The 13,117-nt window shown below is 26.1% G+C and overlaps 3 protein-coding genes across 4 annotated transcripts; 1 reads left to right on the plus strand and 2 right to left on the minus strand.

Moving 5' to 3' along the window:
* Positions 1 to 134: 134 nt before the first annotated feature.
* LOC129613228 (protein Spindly) lies at positions 135 to 2,596 on the minus strand. Its single transcript, XM_055527212.1, has 6 exons — positions 2,005 to 2,596; positions 1,782 to 1,947; positions 1,483 to 1,698; positions 1,280 to 1,421; positions 1,103 to 1,201; positions 135 to 1,038 (listed from the first exon to the last, which is right to left on the minus strand). The coding sequence occupies exons 1-6, from the start codon at positions 2,521 to 2,523 to the stop codon at positions 303 to 305; spliced, it is 1,878 nt and encodes a 625-aa protein (XP_055383187.1). The 5' UTR covers positions 2,524 to 2,596; the 3' UTR covers positions 135 to 302.
* Positions 2,597 to 3,455: 859 nt separating this feature from the next.
* On the plus strand, positions 3,456 to 4,718 carry LOC129613203 (protein lin-7 homolog C). Its single transcript, XM_055527171.1, has one exon. It carries the CDS (start codon positions 3,611 to 3,613, stop codon positions 4,199 to 4,201), a length of 591 nt encoding a protein of 196 aa, XP_055383146.1. The 5' UTR covers positions 3,456 to 3,610; the 3' UTR covers positions 4,202 to 4,718.
* A 287-nt stretch (positions 4,719 to 5,005) lies between these two features.
* LOC129613124 (AP-1 complex subunit beta-1) lies at positions 5,006 to 12,907 on the minus strand. Of its 2 annotated transcripts, XM_055527067.1 has the most exons (7): positions 12,746 to 12,907; positions 12,426 to 12,560; positions 12,181 to 12,351; positions 10,824 to 10,850; positions 7,772 to 7,957; positions 6,168 to 7,661; positions 5,006 to 6,083 (listed from the first exon to the last, which is right to left on the minus strand). In XM_055527067.1, exons 2-7 carry the CDS (start codon positions 12,531 to 12,533, stop codon positions 5,310 to 5,312), a joined length of 2,760 nt encoding a protein of 919 aa, XP_055383042.1. In that variant the 5' UTR covers positions 12,534 to 12,560; positions 12,746 to 12,907; the 3' UTR covers positions 5,006 to 5,309. The 2 variants fall into 2 exon arrangements, with proteins under 2 accessions (XP_055383042.1, XP_055383043.1); XM_055527068.1 differs by lacking the exon at positions 10,824 to 10,850 and having other exon boundaries at positions 5,007 to 6,083; positions 12,746 to 12,905.
* Between the last annotated feature and the right edge of the window lie 210 nt (positions 12,908 to 13,117).

Consider the following 13,117-nt stretch of genomic DNA (forward strand, 5'->3'; position numbering starts at 1 on the left):
GTTTTAATTTTAACAAAAATGTAGGCAAAATTATTTTTCAATATAAAATTTATAATTCAAATATAAAATTTACTTACGTAGTATGCAAAGTATAAAGTTTTCATATGTAATATGTACTATTTATGAATTTGGTCTTGGTTTAAAGAATATTAATTAACGAAATATTAATTTTGTTGTTCTATTTATATTTAATATCCAATAAGCAATAGGTTTACATAAAAATTAAAATTGGAAATTCTTTATAGAAGATCTTATTACAAATCTCAATTAGAGTTTCATCTTACAATCAATTTTAAATTAAGCTATAACTTATCATCTTTTGATTTAATTATTATTTTTTTTATTGTTATATTGGATTTGGTACGTTTGGAAATAACTTTCATTGTTCTTTTGTTCTCATCCTCCACTTTATTTTCAATATCTTTCGGAAATTTAACCGACTTTTTATCAAATTTATTTTCAAAAATTAAATTTTTTTCATTATCTTCATCCGCCTTTTTTTCTGAACTATTTCGAACATAATCAAGTTTAGTGCCAGTGGGTCCGGTATTATTAATATCTTTGAAATTTAAAACTTTACCCTGTTCAGTGCGGGAAGTATTAGTATATATTAGCGAGTTGTCTTTTGTTTCGAATATTTTTGATAACTCTAGTTTTGAATTTTCCTTAGAAAATTCTTCCTCAGTAACTCTAATTTTATTACTCGTGTCTTTGTCATTAAGATCTTTGGAATCATTATTAAATGTTGATTGCAACAAAATTTGCTTTTGGGTATTTATTGAATTATTTGAATTTATTGAACATGTGGTATTATTTGAACTATTGCATTCTTTATTTGATGATGTTTTCAAATCAATAGTATTTGTTGGACTTTGGAAATCATTCTTGTTCCACAAAATTTGAGGAACGCTTTTAGCGATATCCTCTTTTACTTTAACATTCATTTCACGTGAATCTTCAAATTTTATTGAATTTTGCTCCAACAATGATTCACGGTCTATCAAAATACAGCGTAATTTTAGCGCCTCAAATCTCCATCTGAAAATAAAAAAATTAATTATTTCGAAAAAACTTACAAAAAATGAACAAAGATTGCGCTAACTTTGCCAACTCAGTCTGAGAATCACGATAATGTTTCTCTATGATTCCTTTTTGAAGACGAATATTCTGCAGTTGCTTTTTTAATTCTGTTGTTTCACTTCTAAAATTACGAATTTTATATATTTAAAAAAAATAAGAATAATATTTTTTAATAACTAAGATTTTAGCTAAAACACACCTGCAAAATGTCATCATTGAATCCAACCAAGTTATCTCATTTTTTTCAGCCAGCGATAACAACCGATCTTGACTAACACTTAATTTTCTCTCCAACTCTTCATTTTGTTTGGATAGAAAAGATATTCTTTCTAGTAATTTATCTAAAGTCAAACAATCAATATTTAGAAACTATGTTTACAATGTTAATACATTGTAAATTACCTTCATAAAATTTTTTTGAATTTAAAAATATAGACACACAGGCTTGAGCTTCAGCTTGCATAGCTGAGTTTTCACGTTTTAAGCGGCGAATTTCAAATAAACTCTCATTATGCACCTTTTTCATTTCTAAATAAATTTTCTTTTGTGATAACAGCCTACTTTTCATTTCCTGCCTTTGATCATCAACTTCAGCAAAAAGCGAATTTCCTTTGACGTCTACAATATGTAAAAAATCATTATTAAAGTAATATTTATGTTTGAATTAATTGGACGTTATCTATTTCAACTTTTGTTATTACTTTCGTTTCCCTGCTGTAATTTTAAGCTGGTTAACTCCGTATTTAATTCATTAATTCTTTCCTGTTGACTTTCTAATAATGTTGTTTTCTCTTCTAATTCAGTTCTTTTTGCACATAAATTTTCTTGATAACATTGAATTTCTTCTTTTAAAACTTCTATTAATATCTAGGATTAGAATTTTATCAGTTTGTGAGAAGTATTATATAACATATAGGTACCTACCTCCTTTTCTGCAATGGTTTTACAGGATTTCTGAATTTCATCCTCGAATTCGTTCAATTTCGCCAGTAGCTTTAAATTTTCAATTTCCAGTTTTTCTTGTTGTTCTGAAGAAAACTGATTTGTTTCGATGCTATCATTTTCAACGGCTGCTGAGATTTCATATAATTTTTCTTGCAATTTATTATTTTCTGAATTGGAATTTTCTAACTTTTTTTCCAATATTTCGATGTAATCTTCCAAATCTGTCAATTTTCTTCTCAGTTCTTCTATTTCTTGGTTCAATTTCTTGTTTGACTTTTCTAAATCTCCATTTTGCGAATTCGAAATTATTTCTAATTCTTGTGCTAAATGCTCTTCTGCTGCTTTACTGATTTTTATATTTCTTTCCAGTTCATATATTTGTTGCAGATCACTCTCATGAATTTTGTTCAAATTTTGGTAGTTGAGGAATAGTTTCTTGTATTCTTCTTGTAGATCTGCATATGCTAAACTATTGATATCGGAAATATTTAAATCCATTTCGTTTCTAATTTTTATAAAACATGAAAACTAAAACTAAAAAATTCGTCTCAGTTTATATTATCTAGATACGAAAAACGCTTTTTCTTTTGTTTAAATTAAACTGTCAAATCTAATTCAAACATGAATGGAAGCGTTCTTAAAATCTAAAATTTAACTTCATATTAGCTGCGCTCCATTTACGTTCTTGAAATAAAATAAGGTAAATATATGCGTAATTTTTAAATGAAAATGGAGAATTATTTTTCGGTATATAACTTCGATTCGGAAAGCTAAAAAAACTGACAACCCATTTAATTTTCAAAACATAATAAACAAAATTTGCATAAATAAAATTCAAATATCCAGAAGTGAAATACTTTGTCTTCAGTTCCAATTTTCATTTACTTCAGTAAGATGTTATAAACTTGTTAGAATGTCTATTTAAAATGTTATAATCTTGTATAGAAAGGTTGTGCACCAAATGATTAAATTCAATTAAAAATTTAATTGAAATTCAAAGTCAACCACGTTTTTAAGACGAATGAAAAAATCTGATATGTCTATATTTCAAATTGGCAAATTACTCACAATTATACAATGCAGAATTACTGTCTACAATAACGTAATAGGTTAAGCAATTTCATTTTTCTTTGTGAAGACAACAGTTGGCTGATAAAAAATAAACAGTTGATTAAAATATTAATAAATAATGAGAGAATATGGAGAGAAAAATAAAACTTGTCAAACTACTTACTATTTTTTATTTTTACAATGAAAAATTTAAAAGTTGTTAATTTGATTTTTTTAACTTTCAATATGTCAAATTATTTGCTCAAATTAATAGTAGCAAAATTTTCTTGCGAATCGAACAGACAAATTGACAACAAATTTTAACATATTCCAAAATAACGAATGTCATTTATGGCATTTTTCAGGTGTTTTTGGTGCCAAGTGCCAAGTGCCAAATTGCAAGGATTTTCATGTAGATACCTACTTTTCTATTCTAATGTACGTAACTCTTTAAATATTAAATTAAGAATATAAATAAATCCACATTGTTAAAAATACCAACATTTTTTATATCGCAAGAGAATATTTGGAAATAATGTCTACAATGTGCGAACCATTAACTTTGGCTAGGGATGTAAAAAGATCAATAGAATTATTAGAGAAATTACAGGCTAGTGGTGATATACCATCTACAAAATTGGCTGCACTTCAAAAAGTATTGCAAAGCGATTTTCTAAATGCTGTAAGAGAAGTTTATGAGCATGTTTATGAAACCGTGGATATTCAAGGTTCACAGGATGTAAGAGCATCAGCTACAGCGAAAGCAACTGTTGCCGCATTTGCTGCAAGCGAAGGTCATGCCCATCCTAGAGTTGTTGAATTACCTAAAACCGAGGAAGGACTTGGTTTTAACGTAATGGGAGGTAAAGAACAAAATTCGCCCATTTATATATCACGTATTATACCTGGAGGTGTAGCTGATCGACATGGTGGTTTAAAAAGAGGAGATCAACTTTTGTCTGTAAATGGTGTTTCAGTGGAAGGAGAAAACCACGAAAAAGCCGTTGAATTGTTAAAACAAGCTGTAGGCTCAGTAAAATTGGTTGTTAGATATACACCAAAAGTTTTGGAGGAAATGGAATTACGCTTTGACAAGCAAAGAACCGCTCGCCGACGTCAGTATTAAATTTTTCATAACTCGTATCGCTTAACACATTTATCATCATTGGCGTAAGAATCTTGAATTCTAAAGTGTTCATTTAATGTTTTAAATATTTTTTATATTATCTTCTATTCTAAGAAAATTGAATGTTATTGTCTTTTTTCAATATTTGTGTAAGAAAAATTTAATAAACTTTTCTTACCGGATATATAAATAAAAAAGTAGCAAGAAGGTGAAAAAATAACTCTACATAATCTTGCTTTTTTGTTTTGTTTTGAATTTGCTTATGTATTTATCAACATATATTTTTTAATGTTAATTATTAGAATCACCAAATCATTGAATGATCAAAATTATAATTTTAATTTGATTATGTATTATTAAATGTTTGTTTATCAAAACTATGCTAAATTCTTTTATAAATTTATTTTTTGTAAAAAATTTTAACATTTCTCTTCCTTAGATTTTTGAACATTTAGTGGATGTTAAAATCTTTCAAAGTATATCATGACAAACAGCATTAACAGAAATCTAAATTTTGGAAATTGTAGAAATTTAATAGCAAGTTATAAAATTTTATTCATTTAAGAAACTTAATAAAAATTTGTTTTGATTATAAAAAATTGTTTTGATTTCTTGAAAAATGCGTACCAATAACAAGTAAAACTGACCATGTGTATACATACAGAACTTTCAAAAACATGTTAAAAAAAACGGGTTAAAACCCTAGACTCCAAAATCATATTAGGTGATCTTGCAAGGTATAAAACCATAATAAATAAAAGAAGCAAGAGATTCATCATAATTTGGATGATTTTATTTATTTTATTTTTATTTAATACTCTTAATTAATTTTGTAAAATGTATTTTGTGTTACCATTTATGAACTTTATATGTCATTATTATGTTTATTATATAATTATCGTTAATATGTTCTTTAAACTTAACAGAAAACAAATACATATTCTATTTATCACGTAAACATGGAAAGTATTTAAAAAATGAATGAGATTAATGAATACTTATTATTCAAATATGCGTAACTCATATAAAATTATTGTAAAATAAGCTGGTTATTTTTATTATTACACAATTTCAAATTCAAAAAAATATGTTAATAGTTATTACATATTTATGCTGAACGAATTATTGCTTCATATGCTGTGAAAATCATTGGGGCCACTTCAACTGATCTTGATTTCAAACTTAGTGTTGCGTCTGGGTTACCCGGTTGAAGTTTCAATTCAAGTAAAACCCAAATACTATTTGTCAATTTTAGGGATTGATATAACATATCTTGACCTTCAACATTCCTTTTTGCAATTGTGAACACATTATTTGAAGTCATTTTTGATGCTATTGTGTCCGCGTTTCCACTAATTCCATTTAAATTATATTGAACTTCGTTGGCTGCAGGTATTTCTTTCCACGTTGTTAAAAATACACGTTTATCCAGTTGACCATCTTCAGTAAAGAGAACATTGGCATGTACTAAACATGCAAAATAGAATATATCAACATTATTTTTAATAGCAACTTGCAAATTATTTAGTGGTTCCATCCTCTGAACAGGCCCTGTTGTTCCCAGAGGTAAACTCACTTCGGATGACATAGATGGTTGCAAAGGTGGGACTTGCAAAGGACTTGTTGGTACCAAACCAAAACTATTTTTATTTAACTGAATAGCAAAACCAGTCATGGCTTGCATAGCCCTGTTTGTAAAATATAAATCCATCGAAACTTGCCCTCCGCGACGTGAAAAAGTACCTTGTATTTCTAATCCTTTGCCTTTTTCTGCTGGTAACCAAATTATTCTGGGTATTTGTACCATGGTCGAAGCCGTTGTGCCTAATCCAAATATATCTCCTAACAAACCACTGGTTCCAGTTTCTGCCGGGCCTCCCAACTGTGGAAAAATAAAAATAATAAATATGAATAAATATTTATAATTTTGATTCTTAAAAAAAAATGCAGTTTACAAAATTATTACCAGTATGTCTAAGCCTCCCCCTAATAAATCAACATTGCTAGTAGGAGCTGCTGGTGCCATCGGAACTGGGGCATTAATATCCATTGATAATAAATCACCAATAAGAGATTCTTGATTGGGTATAACAGTAGCTTGTTCCGGTTCAGGAGCTGTAGTTGTATTACCAGAACGATTTGGTAATGATTTACGAACTCCTGCACCCCTTCCTTCTACAAAAGCCGTAGGTGGTTTATGATAAACACTAGCTAAAGAACTTATATGACAGATCAATTCATCAAGCAAAGTTGGCTCTAATAAATCCGTTTCTTCAGAAATTAGCGGCTTTTCAGCTAAAACAACCTCTTTCGCTGCAGCTGGATCAGTTGAAAGTAAACGCCAATAAATAAATCCACGGTCACGTAAATCCGGATTATCAGAATCTTGTGTAGCTAATGATAAAACATGTTGAACTAATTCTTGTGTGTCAGTTGGTCGCTTCAAAAATAATTTTACAACTGCTGTTAGTAATTGTAATTGAACTTGAGCATTTTCATCCTGAAATCCTTCTAGGAAACTGTCCAATAGCTCGTCAGCGTTATCAATTCGCTCAGCATATTCACCAATTATCCATACCATAGACGCTCGAGCTTCAGGTTCATCTAATGTATCTAAATTTTCGCATAGTGTTGATATAATACTCTCGTATTTATTTGGATATTTTCGGAAAATATCTTTGATGACGACAATAGCCTCTTGGACAACATAATTTACCTTTGTCTGAATTAAGTCTAATAGGGTTGATACACAACGCTCAGCAGATGGTTCAACTTTAATAGCGCAACGACCAATTGCTCGTACTGCTTTACGAACAAAATCAACATCCACTTCAGTTGCATATTCTTTTAACTCACTTAAAACTTGCGCAATATTACTTTGATTAGCCAAACGAATCATAATATCCAATTTCTCAAGTTTAACGTAGATTGGATCATTATATTTAACAAAAAAAACTTTCATTTCATGTTTCAATATATCGGGACGCTTCTGAACAATTAAATTAATATTTCTCAATGCAACATATTGCACTTCTGGCTCAGAAGATAATAATGTAACCAAAGGTGGAGCTAACTTTTTTGTTAAAGTTGTACAAAAATCGCTATCACTTGATAGCATTTCTAAAAGTTTCATTAAAACTTTTACAGCACTTAAGACAACAGCAGCATTTGCATGTGCCAAACGTGGTGTTATACGTTCGCATATTGATTGAGCTTCACGTTCATCTTTTGGACTATAATTGGCCAAAGAATCTAATATAAAAACTTGACCCCATTCAGTGCATTCGTTTAAAGCTGTCAAAAGTTTATTAATTGTTACAGAATTCATTTCTACCAATGGTTGCCCAGATTGACTTGCTTCATTGATTTCACTTAATGCAGCAACAGCATTGGCAACAACCATTGGATTGGAGTCAGAAAGAAGATCCTTTAGTTGATCTAAGAATCCTTGATCTTCCACCTGAACATCATAATGCAAAAATTAGTATATAAATATTGTACAGATATAAATATAAAATCGTGTTAACTAATATAGATTATTGTATTTCTAGTAAAAAAATGATTATTTACCATAGATGAAGAAATATCATACAATTTGGCAACACATACAGCAGCAGTTTTCCTTACATATGGATCTTCATCTTTTAAACATTTGCGTAATGGCTCACATAAATACTCAGTAATTTTGTCAACTCTAATGCATCCCATAGTTCTGACAGCTAGTGCTCTTATCAATGGATTTGAATCTTCACAATCCTTTTTTAATAATTTTTTTTTAATGAATAAAAATTAATAAGTAAGACTTAGAAAATTTGATTTTGATAGGTTTAAAATTAGTAAAACTTGTTTTGAACCTAATAATTTCAAAAAGCGTGAACAAGTATTTTAATTTTTTTCAATTTTATTATATAATAGGTAAGTTAAAACAGAAGAACAAGCCATATTTATAACGCATTCAAATAAAATTAAGCTAATAATAGGAAAATATATAAGAAAAAACAAGTTACCTAAAGATTTTATGTAGCCATTGTGTTAATTAGTTCAAAGGCGAGAAATTTCTAATAAAACTTTTCTATTTTATTTGAAATGTTAGAATTTTGTGAAAAATTTATTTTTGGAAAATTTTATGAAATAAAATTGTTTCGATTAGTTTATGGCAAATCATATGTACATATATAAATATTTTTCTATTGTTCTGTATTCAAAATAGAAATGGGAGCATACCCAATATTTTATATTTTTACTCTTTGCATGGGTTATAGATTCTTTTAGAGATGGTATAGCTGCGTCAAAATTAATTTTTACAATTTATTGTAAATGAAATTATGAATTTCAACTAAAGTTATTATAAATTTATTTAAAAAAAATCAAGATTTAAATGCAATTTGAATAATATAAATATATTTATATTTTTGATACACATATTATGTAAATGGCAAAAAAGTTTAATTTTAAATAATATGATAGTTGAATACTTAAGTAGAATATTTTTATTAATGCTTTAGATATTAAACGTTTTCAAACAATTATTTAAAAATTTGAATTATACATTTGTATGTAAATAATGTAAGTATAATCCACAAAATATATGTAGTTTCTAGATAAGTTGTATTTGTATGAGATCTTTGATGAGATTTGAGCAATTTTAAATTGGTGAAATCATATAATTAAATGTTACAATGATATGAATGGTTGTTTGCTTCACATCATAGAAATAATTACGACGAAAAATATCCCATTCTTATTTATAAATTTATGTAGCTCAATATAAGTACTCGTAATATGAAATTAAAATTTAATAGAAAAGTGAAAAAAGTAAAATATTTTACATATCATCGTCGCTAATATTTTATAGTCCTACGCATTGATTATATTGCACTTTAGTTTATTATGCAGTCATTGGTACTAGCTTTGATAATACGTGATAAATTATTATTTTTTTTTTCATACCAGGCAGCTATAACTAAATAAAAGTTTTTGATAGCAGATTTGATTCCATATTTAAAATGAGAAAAATTGAAGATAAATTTATAAGGTACATAATATTTGTATAAATAATAATAATTTAGAAAAATACTCATTTCAAAAACATTATGTATTGAAATTTCAGTTGAATTTTATTTCATTTATTTGATAAATACCAGGTAACTTTATCTAGAAATCTAATAAAATCTAAATAAAACAAATACAAAGAAGTATTTTACAATGTTATGTGCTTTGTTATTTTTTTTGTATTGTTTTTTATAAAAATGTAAACATATTTTTTTATTGTTAAAACATAGTAATCAAAAGGAAACGAATACAAGTTATAATTTAGTATTTTAATTTTAATATTGTGCCCTAAGACAATTTAAAAGAACTCTTCTATGAATAATATTGTACTGCTATGACTGCAGTGTTGATTTCGGTTTTCTAGTTACAAGAACAGAAATACTATACATAATTATGCAGTAGTTTAAATTTGTTCAAAAAATGTAAAAGTTCATCTTATATATTTATTTTCCATTAAATATGCATTTACCTTAAGAAGGTTATTACAATTACAAAATTCTTTAAAAATAAAAGTTAAAAAAATAGAATTGAGTTTATGAAATTATTTGAGATTGATTAACCTAATAAAATTTAATTAAATGCTTTCTGTTAATGTGATTTTCAAGCGTAGTTAATACATCACTAAAGTTAAATGATCTATATATTTTTGTAATATGTACTACATTTAAATAGGTACCATAAGGAAAAATTAATTTGGGCAAAATCTCAAAATGAAAATGACAACTGAAAAAATACTGTGACCGTATATATTGTTCTAAGAAAGGTTATCGACTTTATTCCGATTGCGATATCTAGCAGTTTAATTTAAAACATTGCACTTCATTAATTTAAATATATATTATTTATTTATATTAGCTTTAATATTTTAATCCTATAACTAGTTTAATTTAGGTGTTAAGCCTTATAATACTTAGTATAAGTCAAAAAAATTCATTCTTAATATAAGTTATAGATAATTATTCAAATTTAGGTATTAACTTAGAGAAATTTTTTTTTCGATGAAGGAAATATTTAAATATTGAACCAAAGATGAGACAAAATGCATTTCATAGAAATAAATAGAAATATTATTCTTAAAATACCGATTAAGCATACATATATTTGATAAAACGATTTAAAAAGTTTTAGCGATATTTATATTTGCCAGTTGATGTTTACAGCAGTATGCAGTTAGTATTTTAGTAATAGAATCTAATATATCAATATTACGATTAATACTTATTAATTAATTGCATGTTTTACATTTTAAAATTAAAAAAATTTTAGCTTTTCATATACATATGTACATATTTACATTTTTATGTTCAACAATAGGCTTATGAAAAAACTTTAAATTAAATTAGTGAATATCTCAAAGCCAGACAAAGAAACAATATTTTTCTTAATTTATTACTTATAGCTTTTTTAAACTAAACACTTATATAAAAAAAATTAAAAAAAAAACTAAGAAACATATTATTTTTTAAGTAACGAGAACAATAAAAACTAAATTATATATCGGAATATAAATTCATAATAAATAAAGAAAAACTACACCTGAACCAATACTTTATTTTTTAACTTTAATTACCTTAACAAGTTGAGAAGAAGGCAATTCCTTTTATACAACATTACAATTTTAGCATGTATATTAAAGCAAAATATTTAACAACATAGGTGCTTAAATAGTCTATGTATGTATTAATTTTTATGTAAAATATTTGGGCCCTTCTTTAAATGACAGAAATTTTTATATAGAAAATATTAAAAAAAAATTGTTTTAAAGAAGTGTTAAATATTAGTAGTGTAACAAATATAAACATTTCTTACTTCTTTTAATGTTCTTTTAAAAGTATAAAATAAACAATAATACAAGTAGCCAACATTATTTAGTCTAGTACACAATAAATCGTTAAAGTTATTTAGGTAACCATTAAAAAATAACAAAATTAATGAAAAAACAGTACAGTTTGGAGTTCTTTTGTTTGTTAAATTCTAATTTCAAATTGTTAAGGTTATGTAAAGTTTTGTAATATTAAAGTTATGAGTTGCAGTTCCATTTTGATCAATATAATTACAAACTTTCTAAAGTTATAATAATTGTTTTTCCAAATTGAAGATAATGTTTTTCTTGTTTTTCATTTTAGCAATAAAACTATAAAAATGAATGATTGTTTTAAAATAGTTTTTATAATAACATTTTTTCATTTTTGTTTACCAGTAAATTTTATATAATACAATTTGTATATGACACAGTATGTAGATGATAAAGATTGTTAGAAAAGTTATATTGAATTTTATATTAATATATTTTTTTTCTTTTGACAAAATGTTAAATATAATAAAAAAAAATTTGCGAAAATTTAAATATTTTTGTGTACTAAACTAGAAAAAATTACGAATTAAACATTTGAAAATATGTTCTATTATTGAAATCATCATATTTATTTTAACGCAATGATTGAGACATCAACAGAAAGGCCCATTTATTTTTTAGCATTAATAATTTTAGAACGATTACAATGAATTTATATTAAATGCACCGAAACTGTTAATAGAACATATATATTATACCAGATAAAAATTGATAATTTTTAAAATTTTGTTACGAGTTTTCATTGCATTTAATAAAAGTGAACAAAAAAAAAAAAATGATAATAAAAAAAAAAAATACAAAATTAAATAATTATATTGAACATATGGTTCTAAAAATGAAGGATACTAATTAAATAACAAATTTAATATCGTTGTACATGGCTTTAAAAATGATGGAATTTTTGTTTTATTTTGGTAAGATCTTTAAACACATAACGTTGTGACTTTTTTTTTTAAATAAAATTTCAATTACGATCAAATGAAGTGAAATTGAAAAATCAAAAATAATTAAATAAAGTAAAAAAAAAAAACGTTTCACGATTCTTAGGTAAAATAATACAAATAAGTCTTACCTTAACAAAAGTATTTACTGCCATAATAGCCATGTCTGGTTGAGATTTAGCATAATTCATCAAATACAGATAAACCAACTTTTTTAATTCCAAATTATCAGTTTGCATGCAGTTTACAACGTCAGGAAATAATGCAGAAACATCTTTGCCAACGGTCATACTTGCGATAACCTTTGGAAAAAACAAGTACATATTTTTATCTTATTAGCAATTATGTGCCTAACCTACATGATTAATCATATTACCTTTTTTACAGCTTCTTTCTTTTTTTCCTTCTTATCATTATTTAATTCGGATTTTAGCTCGAAAATTTCACCTTTTTTGGTTGTTGTAAAATACTTCGAATCGGTCATCTTGTATTAATTTTTATTTTTTCAATACTGCAAACGGAAAAATATTATATGAGATATCTTATAATTGTGTATAAATTTTTTTTTTACGAAATTTTGTACGTTTATTATTTTAATGAAGATACTGAAAATGTCATTTGTAATGTATGCACATAAAACTTAACAGAAAAATCAATGTTCTAACATTCATCAATATGTCCCAAAGTTTCATTTACCTTGAACAAACTTTTAAATAAATGTATTGTGTTTTCTTTTTCCTCTTTTCAATTTTTATATTTAAGTTTTTTTTTTATTTCGGCGATAATTTTTTGTCTGAAATTTCCAAAAATGATTATCCACCTCCTATCAATTAAGATGACTTTTTAGTAAGTAAGTAAAGTGAAGTTCGACGTCATATGCGCGTCTGCGTATTTGAAGTGTTTATGCCTCAATGCCACATGATTTTTGAATTGCATTTCTACTCAATTTTTTGAGTAGCATATCCAACTGAATTAAAAATAAAAAAAATGGTTTATTAATTCATATAATTAATGACAACTGATGACAATGCCGAATTTTAAAATGAGTTCATGGAACGACAATCTTAA

This window comes from Condylostylus longicornis, unplaced genomic scaffold (assembly GCF_029603195.1).
Source record: "Condylostylus longicornis isolate FDR11 unplaced genomic scaffold, ASM2960319v2 ptg000081l, whole genome shotgun sequence".
NCBI lineage: Eukaryota > Metazoa > Arthropoda > Insecta > Diptera > Dolichopodidae > Condylostylus > Condylostylus longicornis.

Coding starts and splice junctions, on each gene's coding strand:
- LOC129613228 (XM_055527212.1), bottom strand. CDS start 2,523: ATGGATTTAAATATTTCCGATATCAATAGTTTAGCATATGCAGATCTA. Junction 1,948..2,004: donor AAACCATTGCAGAAAAGGAG/GTAGGTACCTAT, acceptor TTCTAATCCTAG/ATATTAATAGAAGTTTTAAA. Junction 1,699..1,781: donor ATTACAGCAGGGAAACGAAA/GTAATAACAAAA, acceptor TACATATTGTAG/ACGTCAAAGGAAATTCGCTT.
- LOC129613203 (XM_055527171.1), top strand. CDS start 3,611: ATGTCTACAATGTGCGAACCATTAACTTTGGCTAGGGATGTAAAAAGA.
- LOC129613124 (XM_055527067.1), bottom strand. CDS start 12,533: ATGACCGATTCGAAGTATTTTACAACAACCAAAAAAGGTGAAATTTTC. Junction 10,851..12,180: donor CAGTAAATACTTTTGTTAAG/GTAAGACTTATT, acceptor GTTGTATAAAAG/GAATTGCCTTCTTCTCAACT. Junction 7,958..10,823: donor CTTCTTCTCAACTTGTTAAG/GTAATTAAAGTT, acceptor TTATTAAAAAAG/GATTGTGAAGATTCAAATCC.